The sequence below is a fragment of the Phocoena phocoena genome, chromosome 13 (assembly GCF_963924675.1).
Source record: "Phocoena phocoena chromosome 13, mPhoPho1.1, whole genome shotgun sequence".
In the NCBI taxonomy this organism is placed as follows: domain Eukaryota; kingdom Metazoa; phylum Chordata; class Mammalia; order Artiodactyla; family Phocoenidae; genus Phocoena; species Phocoena phocoena.
The window spans coordinates 19,640,188-19,659,890 of NC_089231.1; the positions used below are offsets into that span (position 1 = coordinate 19,640,188).

General features: G+C 37.6%; 1 protein-coding gene across 1 annotated transcript in view; it reads left to right on the top strand.

The window, feature by feature from the left end:
- Positions 1-2,420: 2,420 nt before the first annotated feature.
- Positions 2,421-19,703, top strand: part of CCDC68 (coiled-coil domain containing 68) — a 32,218-nt gene continuing 14,935 nt past the window's right edge. The window contains exons 1-6 of the mRNA XM_065890519.1: positions 2,421-2,537; positions 3,670-3,756; positions 5,294-5,434; positions 6,376-6,501; positions 8,049-8,177; positions 13,733-13,815. Coding sequence (XP_065746591.1) covers positions 2,421-2,537; positions 3,670-3,756; positions 5,294-5,434; positions 6,376-6,501; positions 8,049-8,177; positions 13,733-13,815 — 683 coding nt within the window. The remainder of the gene's footprint in view (positions 2,538-3,669; positions 3,757-5,293; positions 5,435-6,375; positions 6,502-8,048; positions 8,178-13,732; positions 13,816-19,703) is intronic.

A 19,703-nucleotide genomic window follows, 5' to 3' on the forward strand; every position in this document is an offset into this window, starting at 1 on the left:
ACCTCACCCCATTTTTTCCTCTCTTTAAATACTAGAGTAAAATACTCTCTTTAAAATTTCAAATGTAATATTATCTCACCTGCAAATATTTCAGTATGTATAACTAACAGAGAAGATCTTTCTAAGGAATATCAATTCCATTATCACACCTAAAATTACAATAATTACAAATAATGCTTTGCAAAACTGCAATAATTCTTTAACATCATCTGTTATCCAGTCAGTGGTAAAATTCCCCTACTTGTTTCAAAAATGTCTTTATATAGCTGGTTTATTTGAATCAGGAGCCAAAGAAAATTCATATATTGTATTTGGTCATATGTTTCTTAAGTCTCATAATTTCTGGCAACTTCTCTTCTCCCCATCTTTCTTCATATAATTAATTTGTGGAAACAATAATTATTTGCCCTGTAAAATTTTACACAATCTGGATTTGGCTGTTTGCAACCTTCACCTTTGTAGAGTCATTGAACCGTTTCCTCTTTCTCAGATATTTACCGTCAGTGGATAGAGGGACTGCATACTTCATAGGTGATGCTTTCTACTTGTGCTTGTACCACATCTAGAGAACATAGTGTCTGGTTGTCTCTAGTTTTCTGTTAAGGTTGATTAGTGGGGTCCCTCGAGTTGATGCATTCTTCATCAACCTCTCACCTAATGTTTTTAGAGCTGGTTGATGACTGTGGCTTAGATCCATTACTTCACAACGGGTTGCAAAATGTAGGTTTTCTAATTCTATCAGTCCTTTTGGGTTTATTAGCAGAAATTCTGTAGCAAAATTTTCCTAATCAACTGTTTGGTTACCAAGAAATACATGGTAAATTCATATCATAAAGGCAAGACCAATGCTTGTTGGTATCCCCCTCACCCCTTTTTCTGGGCTAATTTTTAGTATAATCGTGGCCCGTTTCCGTTGAGTTTGAGGATTGGTGGTGGTGGTGGTGGTTTTTCTCTTGTCAACATTATTTCAGGAATTAAAAGAGTTTTGATATGTTTTAATCCATCACAGTCATTCCTCTTCAGGTTGGTTTTTGTGTCTTATTCAAGTAGTATTTGGTTACTTTTTTGCTTTCTGGTATGACAAGATATCTTAGGCTCACCTTATATACTTCTTGCTCCAGATCTAAATCACTCAAGAAGCCCTGGTTGCATTTTAGTAGAAAATAGTGTACTGAGACCATAGTCTGGGCACTGGGAGTGTTAATTGCTTCTGTTTCTAAATTTTCATTTAGACTTGGAATGTACATTTTTAAAGGAAAATAAATCATTATTTTCTACTCATGGTTCCAGTTTGGATTGTAAGGTTTTTACGTAACATTTTTGGTTCTGATTTGGATTTCTTCTTCTCTGATGCTAAAAATCTTGGTTCTTAAGACATTAAGACCTGACTTTATTCTACATCATGCATTTAAGTGAGTGAGTCATGTGAATGTGTGCACACACATATAATAGTTTCAAAATAGCAATACCAGTATTTCCACTAAAAGTATTATTAGTGAATACGGTTTAAGATTGTTTTGGGGATTCTTTTTGTTCTTAGGACATATCACATCTGGGAAAAATAGTCCCTGGTGCATGTTTTAAAGTCACTTCAAGTAATTCATGAGGATATGCCACCAAGTTTGTATGCAGATATATTCATTTGTTTTATTAGTTTTTTATTTTTGAGGATTTTATTTTTTCTTTTTAACTTAGTTTTATTTTATAATTAGGTAAAATAATTACATTTTTCAGTGTCAAAACTGTAAATTACAGATTTTCCCCTTCTATCCTACTCTCTCTTCTTAGAGAGATTATATGTATCCTTTTCTGCACCATGCTTTTTCACTGAATAAATATATCTTAGAGAAAACTCTATAGAAGTAGGTAGTTCATTCAGTCAGTCCCTTTTTTGTGGGCATTTGGGCTTTTCCAAATCTTTCACTATTACAAATAGCTTTTGAGTAAATGGCCTTTACAGGCTACTGAGAGTTAAATAAAATGCAGTACATTAGAGGTCTCTGTTAAGTATAAAGTGATATACATACATGTATGTAAGTTTTATATATGATTTTTTTATATTATTAGCCCCACAGACATTTATTAAGCACTTACAGTGTGCTAGAATATGAATGTGAATAAGGTATAGTCTCTACTCTTGAGGTTTTATAGTCTAATTGATACTGAATGAAAAGAAAATTTTCCCATTTTTCATTCTCAGTTTAATTTTTAAGTTTCTAATCAATGACTGTTTCAACTGGTGTTGGTTTAATATTAAATTAATTCCTGGAGTTTGGATATATACAGATTTCCATAATTTATAATATTTTTTACTATATTTGATTACAGCGCTAATACAGAACTCCTTTCAGTTTACAAACCACATAATTATAACATCAAGGAGGTTAGTTTTGTCCAACTGATTTGGGCTGGGCTTCACAATGACAGCAGTAACAGTGACCACGACAGTTCCCCTGAAGGGGAAGATAGAAGATAATTCTGCCTCATATGAGTCCACATCAGCTCACATTATTGAAGAAACCGAATATGTGAAAAAGGTATGTGGGCACTGGAAATCATGTTACCATGGTATGATTTTTTACAATAAAGTCTGATATGAATTAGTGGGCTTTGTTTCTCCCTCCCTAGAACATGTGAGGAAGAACAAACCTAGCTTGGCAAAGGACAACCTTGATAGCTGAAATTTAAACACATGCATTGTCATTTCTCTTGAGGGTATGAACCTCTGTTCCTACACTTGTACTAAAACTGAATAAAGGGCCAGGAGGGTTCAGGACACCTATCAGCACTTAATTTGTCCCACACTATTCTCCACTGCATCCTACTGTTTTACATCATTTCTCAGTTCTTTCATAAGTATTGATACTTTGTTGCCAAGTAGATATTTATGATGCCTGCTGAGTTTCTGTCTCTCCTTACCTTGGTCCTTCTCAAGCAGTTCAGAGCGACTATCGCCAATGACTTGTACATGTTGGCATGTTACTTCATTAAAAATGTGAAATCTTATGAGAATCCAATGATAATGTCTGACAAAGGTATATATTCTCATGAACTACTTTTTAGAACAGATGGAAAAATTTGGACATAGCTAGTTTGTGACTTAGAGCGATTAATTTATCTTTGAGTGTCTTGCAATTCCATAGGTCACCAAGACACGGGGCTTGTATTTCATGCATAAATTTGTATGATCTCCTCTGAGTAATTATTCTCTAGTAATTATTAAATAGTAGTTATTCTCCAGTAATTACTAGAGAGTAATTATTTTGCAGTAATTATTGGATAGTAATTATTTTGTAGTGATTACCAAATAGTAATTGTTTTATAGTAATTACCAAATAGCAAATTAGTACTAAATTACTATATAGAAAAAAACAGAACTAGCTAGTATTAAATACTAATTACTAAATTGTAATTATTTTGTGGTATAATATTCATTTGGGTTATATTTTAGGTTTGCCTAAGAAACAGTTGTAAAGACCAAATGCTCATTTTCTGCAATCTAAACAATATTAGCCTAAATGCAATTTAGGTTGATGACGGTTATTTAAATCTGAGATTGACATATATGTAATACTTCCTAGATAAATTTGGTACCCTGTAACTGGTATAGAAAAAAAGAAGTATTTGGTGTTAAATGCCTTTGAAAAAAATATTTTTCTTTTCTTTTAGATTCGAACTACTCTGGAAAAGATCCGAAATCAAATATTTAAAGATGAAGTAAGACATAATAGTACAAATCACAAACAAGATGCAAAGGTAATGAATTCATCAAAATGTACCACTTTTATTCCTTCAGTAAGTGAACATAAAGCCATATAGACTTCCTTTAAATAACTTTTTGATATTATTAAATTATTCTTTGAATGATGAGTATTAAATATTTTGTTGGTATCTAAAGATGTTAATGGGCATGTGTATATTTAACTACAGATGTCATTAGTAGGATCAGATTGGAATGGCCAGGTCTTACTTGAATATTTTAAACTTGGCTTACTTATCTAAATTGTATGGGAAGATATTGGCTCAGCCGGGGTACATATAGGTTCACCTGGGCCACGCCAATGGACACCCAGTTGAAGCCATTACGCTGCGTGATCAGTCAGTAAGCTTAAATGCACCCCTTCCCCTGTGACCAGCCTTTTATTCTTAAGGTCAAACAATGTGCACTTAGCCTTGTCTGGATTATGCCAGCTTAGCCCTCACCTGAGCCACACGCACCTCATCAGTGTCAGCGTTATCCACTCTGCAGGATGGCCACAGAGAACACTAGAACATAGCGTAAGATGTACAAACAGAGTCTTCTTTATCATCCTCAGCTCCTAAACTAACACAACTCACTCCAATTATTTTCTTAAGTGCTCTGAAACTGAAAAAAAGATTAATGCTTGTGAATGAGAGGAAAGATCAAACATTCAGTTCTGACTATGTTGAGTTGCCTATCAGAGTGGAGGTTTCTGATGGAAGTTGGATTATCTGATTCTAGAGTTGAGGGTAGAAGTCTGGTATAGAAGGTCCAGGCTATGGGGTAGAGATTTTGGGAGTGAGGATGGTATTTAAAGTTCTGAAACTGGAGGAGATCACCGAACATATCAGTGTGGATAGAAAGGAGAGAAAATCTAAGCATTTAGTCCTGAGATTTATGATATTTAGATGTTGGGAAGAAGAAGAATCCATCACAGGAGGCTGAGAAATGAGGCTAGTGAATTAGGGGGATAAACAGGAGAGAATGGAGCTACTGAAGACAAGGAAAAAAATGGGTTTTAGAAAGTGAGGAGGGACCGCTGTGTCAAATGGCGTCCGTGGGTTAAGTAAATTGAGGGCTAGTTATTGACCATTGGCCATAACAATGGGGAGGTTGTTGGACACCTTAATAGGAATAGCTTCCTGGGAATGCAGATGAATTGTGTTGCCAGTATGTCTGCCTCAGCCATCTCAAACCACAGAAGGTCAGCAGACAAGTTAGATTTAAAAAAAACAACAACTGGCTTTGTGGATATCATTTATCTCCTTAAAAGGTCTTCATAGTATATTTTAAACTGTAGGGAATATAAAAGGCATGAAAGATGTACTTCTACCTTCCTTTTAATATAAGAATCTATTCAAATTTGAGCAAATATAGAGGCCAGCTGCGTTTCATCTGGAACTTCCCATTGATATTTAAGATTCAAAAGATTTATTTGTGTTGATCTGAATCTTCCTTGACATATGTAATACTGAGGGATAATTATTGTTATCAAAGTTAGTAGAGAAAAGGAAAAGTCAGGTGAAGGATTTTCTTGTTTGTTCTTTTCAGCACTGTCGACACGTTCAAAATGGCTTTGACTCTGAAGTGGATCCCTCTTGTTGCAGTTTGGATCTGCTCCTGGAAAGGATAAAAGGAAAAGACCTACAGCTCTTAGAAATGAACAAAGAGAATGAAGTGTTGAAAATCAAGGTATGAGCAATAGGAGAAATTTCTAATTTTGTACTTTGTGCCAGTAGGATAGATTTGTGGATCTGTGAAATTAGATAGACATCCACACACATCCATAAATCCACACATGTGCTCACATACTTAGAGAAGCACTTTTACAGTTGATCAATTAAATCTCACTGTTTTATTTTGAAGGCGATTTTTATTATTAAAATAATTTTACAAAAGTTCAATGGGCATAGTTTCAGCTGTACAAGATGAATAAGTTCTAGAGAGTCACTGTACAGTATTGGGCCTATATTTAAATACTGTACTGTACACTTAAAAATCTGTTAATGGGGCAGGTCTCATGTTAAGTGTTTTTACTACAGTAAAATTTAAAAGTCTTTATATATGTAATAATTAGGTATTAAAAATTGCATATTAATTAGAGCACTCAGTCAAATGTCTCATTGTTTTATTTAGCTAATCTATTGTTGGGTGCCTTATATTTTCCGTTTTTGGCTTATTTTATATACAGTCCTACAGTGATTTAGTAGGTAGATCTTTGCAGCCATCCTTGATTATTTATTTAGGTTAAATCTTTGAAAGATTCGTGACACTTTGTCGATATTGCCCCTAATACTTCAATCTTGTCATCCTTCTATTTCAGGAAATATGTCTTTTAGCACTGTTGTGGCCAATGATACGAAAACGCTTGCAAATACGTGTATAAGCTGATGCGGCACTGGGGAACACTTTGCAGGGGTGTGGTCTATATATGCAGGGCACTGATATTCATAGAGCTCGCTTTGGCCTGGCCAGTGCAAATCACCTGCATGACAGCCCCAATAAATAGGGCACATGAAGGTGCACATGGTACAGTTACAGCCTCTGTGTTTCTGGTTGCCCATCAAACAGTTCTGTCTTTAACCCTTTTTATTGTAAAAGTCAAAACATGCACAGTGACCTTTTGTTTCTAGCTCGAAGCCTCCAGAGAAGCAGGAGCAGTGGCTCTGAGAAATGTGGCCCAGAGATTATTTGAAAACTATCAAACACAGTCTAAAGAAGTTAGAAAGAAGCATGAGGACAGTAGACACTTACTCCAGGTACCGAGCTAGCAGCTTGCATACTGGTGGACTAACCTCCAAGCTGTTCAAGTCTCTCCTCTGGGGAAGAGTTAGATGTGAAACAAGCAATGGCCACGTGACTTGGCAAGACCTTGGAAGGGCAGGCTGCCCGTCTTCTGCCCTGATCTCCCCCCACCCCTGTTTAGCCTGGTACCCGGATATTATGCCCCCCTTGCCCAGAGCCCTGCCACCCAGCCTAGAAATCAGGGCTGGCCTCATGACACTGGCCAGTGGCTTCTCTTCTGGTTCTGCCTTTGACTAACTAGGTGACCCAGTTTGAATCACTCTGTCTCTCTGACTTGACTCTAAAATGAAAAAGTTGGGCTACATAAATCGTTTCAAAATTTTTTTGGTCCTGGAATACATTCTTCAGAGTAAACGAACAAAAACATGTATGTGTATGTACGTATATATATATCATATAAAATTATATATTTTATATTTAATATATAAATTAAAATTTAAAATCATACAAATATATATGGGTGTGTATATGGGTGTCTCTATATCATAGACACATACCTACACTTTGTTTGTTTTTGAATCTGAAATATGTGTCCTAGGGCCAGTAAAACTTTATCTGGAGAATGTATTCTAGGACTGGAAGAGGGAAACGTGTGTATGTGTGTGTTTGCCAAAACTCAAAACAGGGAAGCTCATTCAGGTACGGGTAGGGCACCTGGGTCTCTGCCAGCTCAGGCCCTAGGAGGATCCCCAGGGAAGCACAGTAGGAATCCACTGCATAGGCGACACGCCCTCAAGCTTCAGGTTGAGGTGATGACGGTCACAAACTCCTAGGCATGCAGGGTGCAGGTAAAGTACCTATGTGAAAGAGTGAGCAGGTGTGTGTGGACGGGAGTGCCCATGTCCCAGCAAAGGGAGTGTCTGGGCAGGAATGCCCACCTGGTATATTCAAGGGAAGTCAGACACTTTTTTTTTCTAACCGTAAAATCTTGAGTTCTATTAAACACACAAGCAGATGTGGGTGCGCATGTCAGTTACAAGTCAGTTGGAACACTCCCAAGTGTGGCCTATGGGCGCCCGCTGAAAACTTCTCTCCTATGTCTTTTAGTATAACTCCTGCTATACGCCTAGGAGATAACCCCCTGACACAGTGGGGATAATTATTCTGCTTTTATGACACTTTCTGGTTAAAAAGAAAACACTTTTTACTTGAACGTATAAGATTTTATTTTTGTTCTAGATAAGTTTTGTTGAGAAAAAGTCAAAAGTTTTGCTTTTCTTAAAATTTTGTCTCTCTTTCTTATACCAGTTCACAGAGTATGCTTTATGGTAGAAAATGTCAACATTCTAGAAATAATATTTATATGTTATTAATTCTCCATTGATTTAGTGTTGCTGTAGTCCATCAGGTTTATTTTGAAGAAAGACTGAATTCAAGGAAGTAATTCTAAACAAGTGTGAATTATTAAATTTTTTTGGCGACTCAGAAAATTTTAGAGGGAGATAATAGCTGTATAGGTTTAATGAAAACAATAGTCTGATAACTGTTTTTCTGACAAAAGGTTAACACACTTGAAAAAGAACAGAAATTGAAGCAACATGTTGAAAATCTGAATCAAATTGCTGAAAAGCTTGAAGAAAGACATAATCAAATCACAGAACTGGAGAATCTTGTACAGAGAATGGAACAGGTAGGCCTCTGGAGAATTAAAGGGATTTCTTCCTGACAGGGTTAGGGTGAGAATTAAGGACGATATTATGAAAATAAATAACATTAAGTGAAAATGTTCTTTGCAACTCCTAAGATCTTAGGATGTACTCAATAATGTTCATTTCTTCCCTTACACGTTTAATATGATGTGTATTGTAGTTACTGATTTACCTCTTTACAAATACTACACTCGAATTATTATCTGTCACTTTTTTTTTCTCGTAAATGTATGGCTTAGAAAGGGGAAACATGTGAGGCTATGAATAGAAATAATGGAAAAAATCACAAAGTCTACCTACTGCTAGTAATAATATAGCGAATCCCTGTAATTGCAGCATTTTTATGTATTGGAGTCAGTGAAGTGTTTATTTTTGGCCACCCAAGTCCCCTTTAGATTTATAAAAACCTATGACTGCCCTAGGACAGGTATAGTTCACAATTAAGAAAAGACTTTCTTGGGACTTCCCTGGCAGTCCAGTGGTTAAAACTCCACGTTCCCAGTGCAGCGGGCACGGCGCACGGCTTGGCCAAATTTAGGGAAGAGTAATAATAGAACAAAAGTTATTAAAAGTTTCATGCAGTGTTCCTTTAAGTAGCTGCCCCTCCAAATACACACAAAAGGTTAGCACATAAATTTCGTTTTGCATGCCTTAGAATTTAGATAAACCAAGCAATATTTTTTAATAGTAAAACAAACCAATAGAAAACTGGCATCTTTGAAACTGAGTTGAAGTAGATAAGAATACAGACTTTAACTTTAGTAAATATTGCCCAGTACATTTTTATATTTATTACATGAATTCCCTGATTTTCCTCCACTCTCCTCAGTCTTACTTTTTTTTATGAGTCTCCTTGAATTGAGGCTATTTCAGAAACATCACTTCAAAAGCATCACATTTCAACATTCAGGATATTTGCCTGAGAAACCTTGAGTAATTTTTTACATATTTCCCAAGAATTTAATTTATAACACTGTGAGTTTGGCTGAATTTGTGATCTTAATGAAGGTCCTATGAAGAAATCATGAAAATTAAATAAGCCCAACCTTAACTGAATCTAATAATAATAATATACAGCTACATCTGTGTTGTACGGTGGGTGATGCTGAGTGTTTTACTTTAGCCAAAATCACAGGGCTAGAATGGCCTCAAGTAGCTGGTTTGCCCTCGTGTAACAGTTTATAATTATGATGTTTTGGACAAACTGTAACATTTGGATGAATACTTTGCAATGTTAGAATATTTATCCTGTAATAAATAGTTTAGCAAACTAAGACAGCACAAGGAACGTTTGCATTTCGGAAAGGGAGACAATTCTGGAATGCAAATAGGGTTGTTTAATCAAACTACTTGATTAACCAGCTTGACATTTAAATGCAGATTTGCAATCACCTCAAACCCAGTAACACTGGGTCATGTTTACTGGTCAGCTGTCAGTCCCTGAAAGTTAACAAAAAAAATAGTGTAATGTAATTTCTATCTTCTAGAAACCCCAGGAAATCTGTACTGGATGTGAGTTCATCTCAGAATTCCGGAGTATAGTCACTGGACTATTTATTCAACAAATATTTGAGCTCCTACCGCCTACCAAGCAGAGCTCCAAGCTAGATATCTATTTGTGAATGAACCAGATACAGTCTCTTTGTGGAGATTGCAATGTAATATATCTGGGTTGTGTGAGACTCAAGGAACTGCCCAGATCTCCTTTCATTCATTCTCCCAGGGGTCCTTAGGGAAGCTGACATCCAACTGAAGGTAGGGATGGACCCCAGAATAAGGTTAAGTGGCTTAGAGACTGGCAGACATTTTTGAGAAGTGATGGCCTAGCATTTGTCTTGATATTGACCCATAATGGAGAGCTGTCTCTAGGAGCTCTCTGACATAGTAAGTGGACAGAATGCCCATCGTTCAGCAAGGCCATGCAGGAACCTTCCAGAACATTCTAGTTCAGTGACTTCTTAGAGTGGAGTCTTTTGGAATCTCTGGGAGGTGGAGGTAGTGGGGATGCAGTGGAAGGAAAATGTGCAGGAGTTTTATCTTTATTTTTTAAACATATTTAGTTTAATGTAAAATGATCACGCAAATAAATAAAACTATAAGAAGCAAAGCTTGGTAACATCTTGGTCTAAGGAGATACTGAGGATAAAGGCTGTGATGAAGGGTTTCTCAGGAGGGAAGTGTGTATCGGAATGAGAGGAGGGGGTACTGAGACCCTTTGTATTGATAAGAAAAGGACATGAGTTCAAAAAGGAAATGAAAATTAAAAATAAACATCCACAACAAAAGATTGATAAATACTGCCCTGGTGGTGGGCACCCCCTGGAGAAGGGTTCATTTTCTACTCACTTGCACGAGCCACTGCTCCAGTAAATAGCCATTAGTGGTATGAGGTCTGGTAATGAACGCATTACTTAAAACCTTCACCATCTGTCCCACTTTAATCAAGAATGCAGTGAGAATGAATTCCATAAACACAGTGATAAGCCAGCAAAACCGCCCAGTAAGAGCATTTTAATACGGCATATGTCCCTTTGGCTGGCAGCGCACTTCTGTTGCATCATATTTGCTTTCCAGTGTCATTGATTTAGCTCTATTAGCATTTTAGAGCTCAAAGGCTCTTTTGAGACCACCTAATTCCTCCTCATCATTTTATAAACGAGGACAGTGCGAATGAGGGACTATTCCACCGTCCTCCACTTAGCAGTTCACAATCCTTTCCATTATGCCCACATCTTCTCTGATGTGGGATAAAAGGGATGCCATTGGTTCCTAAATCATTTAGATGTTAACATATGGCAGTGATTTAAGTTGGTGTCCACTCCACCTTGATCAATAAGGTGCGGGAACTCTTACGCTCTTCAGAGGTGTGGTTTTGGCAAGAGTGGATTGCCCACTGGGTGGTGCTGTGAACGCCTTTCCCTTCCCAGAAGACACTGTCCCTGAGAAGTGCTAGCTGATGTAGTGTGATTTTCCGTGTTGTCAGAGAGGCAGCATTAAGAGTCCAAGCTACAAGGACCTACTGTATAGCACAGGGAACTCTACTCTATATTCTGTAATAACCTATATAGGAAAGAACATGAAAAAGAACGGATATACATGTATGTATAAATGAACCACTTTGCTGTACACCTGAAACTAACACAACATTGTAAATCAACTATACTCCAATATAAAATAAAAATTAAATTAAAAAAAGAGTCCAAGCTAAATACTGGAGGCTTGACCAAGGCAGAACATTTATGTGTCCAGCTGTCTGGTCTCCTTGAACCCTGGTGATAAAGATTCATGAATTGAGAGTAAGTCCATTAGAAAGAATGTTTGTTAAACACCATTTTTCCTCCTATAAATTCAAAATATATTATCAGTGATGTGTTTCTTTGATGACCCAAGTGTCATAATAAGCTTGCAAAGAGTATCTTGATCCCTCAGATCAATTAAGGCTACACCAGGACAGTATCTAATATATGTGACAAGAATGCTACAGGAAATTTTTGAAAAAGTATAAATTTAAAAAATAACAGAGCACATAAGATATGAAGTATTTGGCACCTTCAAATTATTATATATTGAGGTCCTAATATGTTTCAGAGAAGCATGTAGACCTTTCACATACATCTCCAATCATCCCAACATTTCAATATAGATAGTATTATCCCCATCTTAGGGATGTTCAAAAAGTCAAAAACATGACTCAAACAAATATAGAATGAATACATGTCAGATGTTTTAGTCAACTCATTAATTAATGAGGGAACCAGTAAGATTGTAAAGCTGGTTTAAATAAAATATTTTTTGAAATTGGCTATTTACATGCATTTTGAGAAAAGGAATGTAGAATAGGATTACTAGGTTAGATACAAAGGTAGTTAATATTCTTTAAAGCAATAAACCATAACCTTTGGGATTACCTTTTCTACCAGGCAGAAACCCACAAATTAACATGCAACTTCACAAAGTCAGGGCTCTAATCAAATAATAAATAATAAAGTCACACGCAAAGAAGTTCTCCAAGAGAATTAAAAAAATCCTTGTGTCAGGTTATTAAACAATGACCCAATATGACATTAAAATTATATATTTTGATTTACAAGTTTTGGTTAATTTTTCTTAACAGTGATAAGGTCTAGAAGGGTTAAAACCTTGGCAAAACTTAACACAGTCACCAAGTTTCAGAACCAGTTCTGTCCATGTCCAAAGACATTCTGAGATTTTTGCTATAATGGCACTGTCTTGTATTTTACCCATATAAATACTACAGAAGGAATGATTTTAAACAGCATTGTAAATACTGTCAAAACATCTATTTCCATCAGATATAAAAAAGAACACAATCCTCCCAGCTTGGTTTTTCATGGACTCGACTATTTTCCTGTTGGATGTAGAGAGTTTGGTTTAATGGTGACAATCAGACATTTCTTTAGGGATTCTTTCACAATGTCAACATTTCTGTTATATCCTAATTAGGAAGTGACTTTATCACTTATGACTTTGATCTTTCCTAAATATACATTTACTACTTTTCTACCTCTGACAGATGCCATGTAAGCAGGTAGGTATCAAGACAAGTGCAATAATATCCTTGGATACCAACAACTCAAGATTACCGGAGGAGAAGCAGGTGGAATGATGGGAGAGCCAGTGTCTAGAGAGAGATGGGCAGGCAGTTAGCATTTAGGGCGGGATGGAGAGACAGAAGAGAAGTTTGACTGAGCAGTGGACTGGGGAGGGGCCAAAGCAAAGCTCTCCAGAAAAACGTGGGCAGTGAAGACAACTAGTCTTGATCTGTCCTTGAACGGCTTACGTTACGGAGTCCAAAACCGCTCTGCTCGCCTCACGACAGGCTAATAAATCGGAGACGAGGTGTTGAGGCAAGGAACACGACTTTATTTGGAAAGCCGGCAGACGGAGAAGACGGCGGACTAAAGTCTCAAAATAACCATCTTATCGGGGTTTGGATGCCAGTTTCTTTTATAGCACAGAGGGGGAGATGAGGAAGTAAAGTAAAAAGGCGTAAGTTTTGCAAATATCACCTGGAATGGCCAGCCTCGGGGAAGGGATGTGTTAATTTCTTCTTTTTTGCAGCCATCCACGGCTGGAACAGGGTCTGGATGTTTCCCTGATCAAAGGCAGTTTGGTTTAACATTCAGACAGAGGGGCAGGGTTCCCCGAGGCAGGCCGTTATGTGTAGACAGCATCCGTTTAGTGAACAAAAGCAGTGGAAAGCAAAGGTTAAAGTAAAAGAAACAGATTCAACATGTAGTCAGACCTGGCTCTTCCCTGTTACACTTGTAAACCATGCTGGAGAATGCCTGCCCCGGACTTCACTGGGGTGGGTTGTAACAGCTCCGCATGAAATGAGCTCTTTAGCTCAAAACATATTTCTAGTATTACAAGAAGCATCTTTTGCGAACAGTTTGCAAGAATTCCTTGCTGAATACACACGCACATAGAGAGAAAGAGAACGAGAGAGAGAAAGACAGAGAGAGAGAAATAAAGGAAAAGCAGTGAGCAAAAATTGTATTTTATTTTCTCCTAGGAAAAGAGAACACTGCTAGAAAAGAAACTGTCTTTGGAAAACAAGCTGCTGCATCTCAAATCCAACGCTACATATGCTAAAAGGTTTGCAGATCTCCTAAGTAAAAGCAGTTCCTGATATCCTTCCTCTCTTCAGGTCCACTGACCAGTGGATAGAAGGCAACTATCCCCCAAGGGAAAGGAAGCCTGAAAGTGCAGGAGGAAGGGAGATTTCTTAGCATTAACAGCCCTGTGCCTCTCCCTCCCTACCCACTGGGGAATCTGGATGGGGCAGAGGTCACTGGGGGTACAGGGAAACCGGTGTGTGTATATGTGTGTGGTGGCTCGTTAATCCTTTTGAAGAGTGAATGAGCCTGTCCCCTCCCTGTTTACCCTTGGTGCTGAAGAGGATCCTGCTGAGGTCTCCATTCCCCTGATGCTTCTGATTTTGTTAATGGATCTCCGCTACAGCCGGCCTTAAATTAGCCAGCCCGCAAGTGGAATTGTAAGATAGTTTTGTCGTGCTCCCAACTTTGTAGAGAATGAAGGAAATACTGTGAAAAGCATCCTTAGTTCTTGGGACTTACTTCCAAATACTCGTAATTCACAAGCAGTCCTGGTCCTTGTGTGCTGGGGTAGGGATGGATTTATGGGTTGATGGATATCGAATGGCTTGACTACTCGGCTGCTGTTAGAAAAATTCTCTGGAATATCATAGAATAACTCATATCATATGAAATTTCCTGAACTTTTTCTTTTCTTTTCTTTCTTTTTTTTCTTTTAATTCTAAGCCTACCACAATCATTATATATTCTGATACAACATTCAAAGTCAAATCTATTTCAAAATCTTAGTTTATCCATCTAGAGCTCTTGCTCTAGGCACTATTATGAATCTCAAAATGTACACATTCTTATTCTCATTTATTCAATAACATCTGCTCAGACATCACTTTCTCTTGGTCTTTTGGTTTTTTCCTATCTCCTTTTCCTTTCCCATTATCTCTCTTTCTCATCATTGGACCTCATAAGCCAAAGTCCAGAACTGGGCTGCCCCTGGCAATTGTACCTACATATTTGAAACACACTGGGATACCACTGATATTAATTTCCTCATACGCTTCCCTGTGAACACACATATAGCCCCAGAAGGTGGATTTCTGAGTCTCATAGCACTGTACTTTCTGTAGAGAATAAAGGAAATATTATGGAAAATATCCATAAGTCTTTGGAATTACTTGTATATACTCATAATTTAACTCTAAGTAAATTTTTGGCTTACCTCTTTTTTTTTTTTTTTCCCTAAAGAGAGCTTTTCCATGCAGCAGAACTACAGCTGGTACACTGTGCCTTCCATTAAGAGTCCAGACAATGAGTTTGATTTATTCTTTAAAACATGATTTTTTATTGATAATAGAGGTTTTGTCAGTCTTTGAGCCAAAAATGTAATGGTTTTAAAAACCAAACTGATCTATTCTTTCAGTTCTATTATATATGAGCAGTCAGGATAAAGAATTCTCAAAAAGCTCTTGAGGAGGTTTTAGAAATATCTTGAGGGAAATGGAGCTTCTGTGTTTCCAGAAAGGTGTTTGAACATCCTGGCTTGTGCAGTTTTCATAAATTGTAGATGTCACAAATATTTATTTTACTTGTTATTTTGAGCCGTGCGTAGAGGTATTCACTTTGCTAAGTGACAAGAAAATGAAATCAGTATGAGTCAGATTCTTTTAGTTAAAGCAACAGAGACTTGGTTAAGCTACCATAAATAGGATTTCTGTTAGGTTAAGACTGAATAGATATGGCCATAAAGAAGATGTACTCGTGGGAAGACAGGAGGACAACCCTTTAGCACCTAATGTGATTTGAAAAACCAGATTATTTTGCTTCCCACTTAGTGATGTGTGTTTATGCAGTTTCACTCTTTTCTTGTTCTTCCTGGATGATTCATTACCTTTTCCCATCATTTTTCACCAGCTGGTTTGTATTCTCTGTATTTTCCTTTCAGATTCCAGAGGAAAGAGTCTGACTGGCCTAATACTACTTCCTGTATTGGACAGATAGATCATCTTGACCAACCCCTGCATTGACATCCAACCAATAGCCTTTGGCAGGCGTCCCCTCCCATCCTTGTGGGTGGCCTCCCCTTACTCAAAGAATAGCCTAGGGCTTCTTCCCTGAGCAGGGGGCTATGGGTCATTTAATTTCCCTTAAACATAGATAGTTTGATAGGTGCCATGACTTTCTTGAATTGCAGAGTTTCATTCTACAATTTTGATAAAGATAAAAAAAATTCAATATGCTTTAACTTGGCATTTCTAATATTAGAAAGCATCTCTGAGGATGATAACTTTTAAGCTTTTATAATTCAGAATAAAGAGAGTTTCTTCTTGCATGTGGATATGTATGTACCATTATATTAAGCTAATCCTCACAATTACTTTTTTTTTAACATCTTTATTGGAGTATAATTGCTTTACAATGGTGTGTATGTATATGTATAGCTGATTCACTTTGTTATACAGCAGAAACTCACAGTTACTGTTAACGGGAGTAAAAAGGTTTGGCAGAAGCATCTTTTTTAAAAACAAGGTTGACCCCATATTTCTACTACCATCAGTACTGACACATGCATAGTGCCTTTCGGTTTATAAAGTAACCTGAGGTACCTTATTTAATTTAGTCTTTCCATGGACCTTTCAGGGAGGAAACAGAGCTTCTAATTGGTTACATGACCTGTCAAGATCACTCAGCTTTCCAGAAGTTGTAGGGCTGGGAGTTTGTGCTCTAGTATTGCCGTAGCAAAGCCTGTGCTTGTTCTTCTATAGAGGAGACTTGACTTTTTTTCTCTTATTTCTGGAAACTCCAGAGACCTTTTCTCTGACTGGTTTCCTCAGTCCCCTGTGTGGCTACGAGCAGAAGGCAGTTTTCCAACTTTTCTCTCTGCCCTATGATGTCACAGACAAACACACAGGCCCATTTTAGAGGTATCCCTTGGGGAACACATTTGGGCTTCGTAAAGACCAGTAGTGTGTTGGCTTCAACATACCTGTAGAAGCTGCTTAGGGATGGTACCTTCCTTAGAGGAAGAAACAGGGTATCTTGAAGATGTGGTTGCATGTCGAAGCATACTGTTGTTACTTACATTTATCTCTGGTACTTTTGAGGGCTGTCTTAAGCACCCCCATCCCCCGCCCATTTAGTGCTACCACTGAAAACAACAATGGGGAAGATTTTGACTGGCAATAGTAATACGTATTCCTGAGTTCTGGTTGAAATGTGAACAGAGCTATACCTATGTCTTGTTTATTCTTTCACCTTGGTCTGGCCTGGGAAAGGTGAGGACCTGGCGCCTCCTATTCTTATGGTTGTGATTCAGTTTCCCTCTCTTCCACTGGGGACTCACATTTAGTAATGGCCACCGTAAAGGTCCAAAGAAACATCAAATCCTAAATAGCAGGAAACCTGAGTCCCTGTAGACTCTAGTATGATTTTTTCATAGCTTCAGAGAAGCTCCAGGATGCCACCAATCTCACTATCTTCTCTCTCAAGTGGGAATTCCATATGGGGTTATTCATATGTCCAATGCTATAAGCAGTGTGCCCAGAAGTAGCAGCATCTGGTACATGCAACATAGTTTCAGCTGCCACTTTTATTGCATTCATTTTGTCTCTCAGTATCTAGCTCTTTTTATTTCTTCTGGAATTTTCATTCCTATAAACAGCATAATGCATTAATCCCTGATAATAAGTACAATTTATAAAGACTTAACAGGGTTATGTTCTGGGGCTCTGCAAATATGGCCATCCTCATGTTCTCATACCCTTTGCAATTATGTATTTATGTACCCTGAGTTCTAAGAAAATGTAAGATCATTTACAAAAACCACATAAAGTAACATAATCCTTTAACTGGAAATAGATTAGATGAGAAGGCCAAGGAGATACAAGAACAGGTAATATAACGAGGTTGGCCCACAAAATGGAAACACGTGCTCACAGTGGACCACTGACTCAAGTTTAAATTTTCTAGCAGCCAACCCAACGAGAAAATTATGATTAGTTTTGTCATTCACAATGTCCAAATGACTAAACCCAACCAGTTCTTTAGGAAACGTCCAGTTCTTTTTAATGTATCTATAAGGCCAGAGAGAAAAATTTCCAGGATATATTCATAAAAAGTACCATGAACGATGTCTTCAACAAAATCATTATAGTAAACACAGAAGCTGTACCTCAGAAAATACTTTTTAAAAGGTTACCATGCCTCCAAAGAACAATTCAATCAAAGCCATTTGAACAGCGAGCAGCAGAGGGCAGTGTGGCAGGACTCAATAATGCTACTTCGGGTGGTGGACGTTAACCCCAAAATAGATTTTAAAGTATCCTGACAATTGGATGGAGAGACAGTGCTCCATGATCTTGATTTCCTTTGACCAAGTCTTTCGCAGACATTGGCCAGCAGAGAGATTGAGGATGTGCTTCTTGCCTAGTACTTCTTCTACCGTTATCCTGTGTTACTAAAGACAAACCATTTGTTTTCACATTTCTGCAAGTTAAAGGTAAGATTGACTTCCTCTCTTGAACACTAGGGAATCTAACATGAAGAAGACCAGAAATGGTACTCTGTTCACTCTCCATCCGTAGGGATTTGAGAGAGCATCTTCAGTTTCCTTTCTCAAAAGGGTGGAGCCAGGGTTTTCCTCTCTTTTTGTTTGGGCTTTTTCTATGCTCCCATTGCCATTTCTAGGCTGTGGACTTTCTCAGCTCCAAGCCTAGCATCTATAAAGCAAAAAGAAAACCCAGGGAAGTCACCATTGTGTTGTTCCCTGGATCCCAAGGTCCCGAGCTAGTGTTCCTTCTTCTTTCCACCTCTCAGAGTCTTCTTGTGTTTGTTGATGTATAATGTTCAGGTTTTGGGTTGACTTAACAGGAAGAATAGGGGAAAACACATCTTCTACGTCTTTCTGGAAGCAGCAGTTTTCAATTCTATTTTAATTTCAACATTGACTTTGTATTTATATTGAGGCATTGGGAAGCAGAGCATAAATCCTAGATACAGACGTTTGGCCTCCTTTCCTAGGCCTGGCCTTCATTATGTTTCTTCTTACTGTTTTGCTTTAGTACATTAAGACTGAGTGCTTCAACTGAAAGATAAATAACAGAGATTAAAGGGAGCTCAAATGCAGCTTATTTAGCTATATTCTCACATTCAAAGACCTTAAATGGATGACTAGGTTTTCTGTTTATTGAACAAACCTAAGAGATTTTTTTTTTTGCAACTTCCTTAAATCACTGTTCCAGTGTATAATGCACATAAGTCTGAAACCCCTACGCTTTCCAGAGTGCTTCCAGAAATACTTTTCTTCCATCTTAAGACCTGTTTCAGATTTTTATTTATTTACGGTGAGCTTGATGGTAATATTCTTATGAAATACATGGGGAAATTTCCTGAGTTTTCTATTTTGGAGAACGTATCTACCCACTCCCATCCTTCTAAAGACTTTTTTTTCCTTTCAGTCCCCGAATTCTGGGTCATCATAAGACACGATGAGACCATTTTGAATACTCACCTTTAATAATATACAGTATTTTCATATTTTATGAATTTTCAAAGCCGACCTGGCTCCGCAAAGCATCCCGAGTTCTTTCTCATTACTCCCCAGGAAAGTCCTGAGTCTGGCTCCTCTTTCCTCCTTTTCTTTTCTCTTTTGTTCCCTTCTCTCTGGAGCAATTTTGAATCTTAGCACCAGCTGTGGGCCAGATTTCCGTTTGCCTCCGTGCCACTTTGATCCTTATGTCCACGACTCATCTGTTTTTGTGAAGTGCCTTTTTGAGTCACTTTCTAATTTTTATGCTGAGTTCCTGTTCCATTGATTTGTAGATGTTCCTTATATATTCTGGATACTATGCCTTTATTAGTCATTTATGTTACCGAGATTTTGAGGCTATCCTACTCACTCTGATTTGATGACTAGAAGTTTAAAATTTTTGTCTA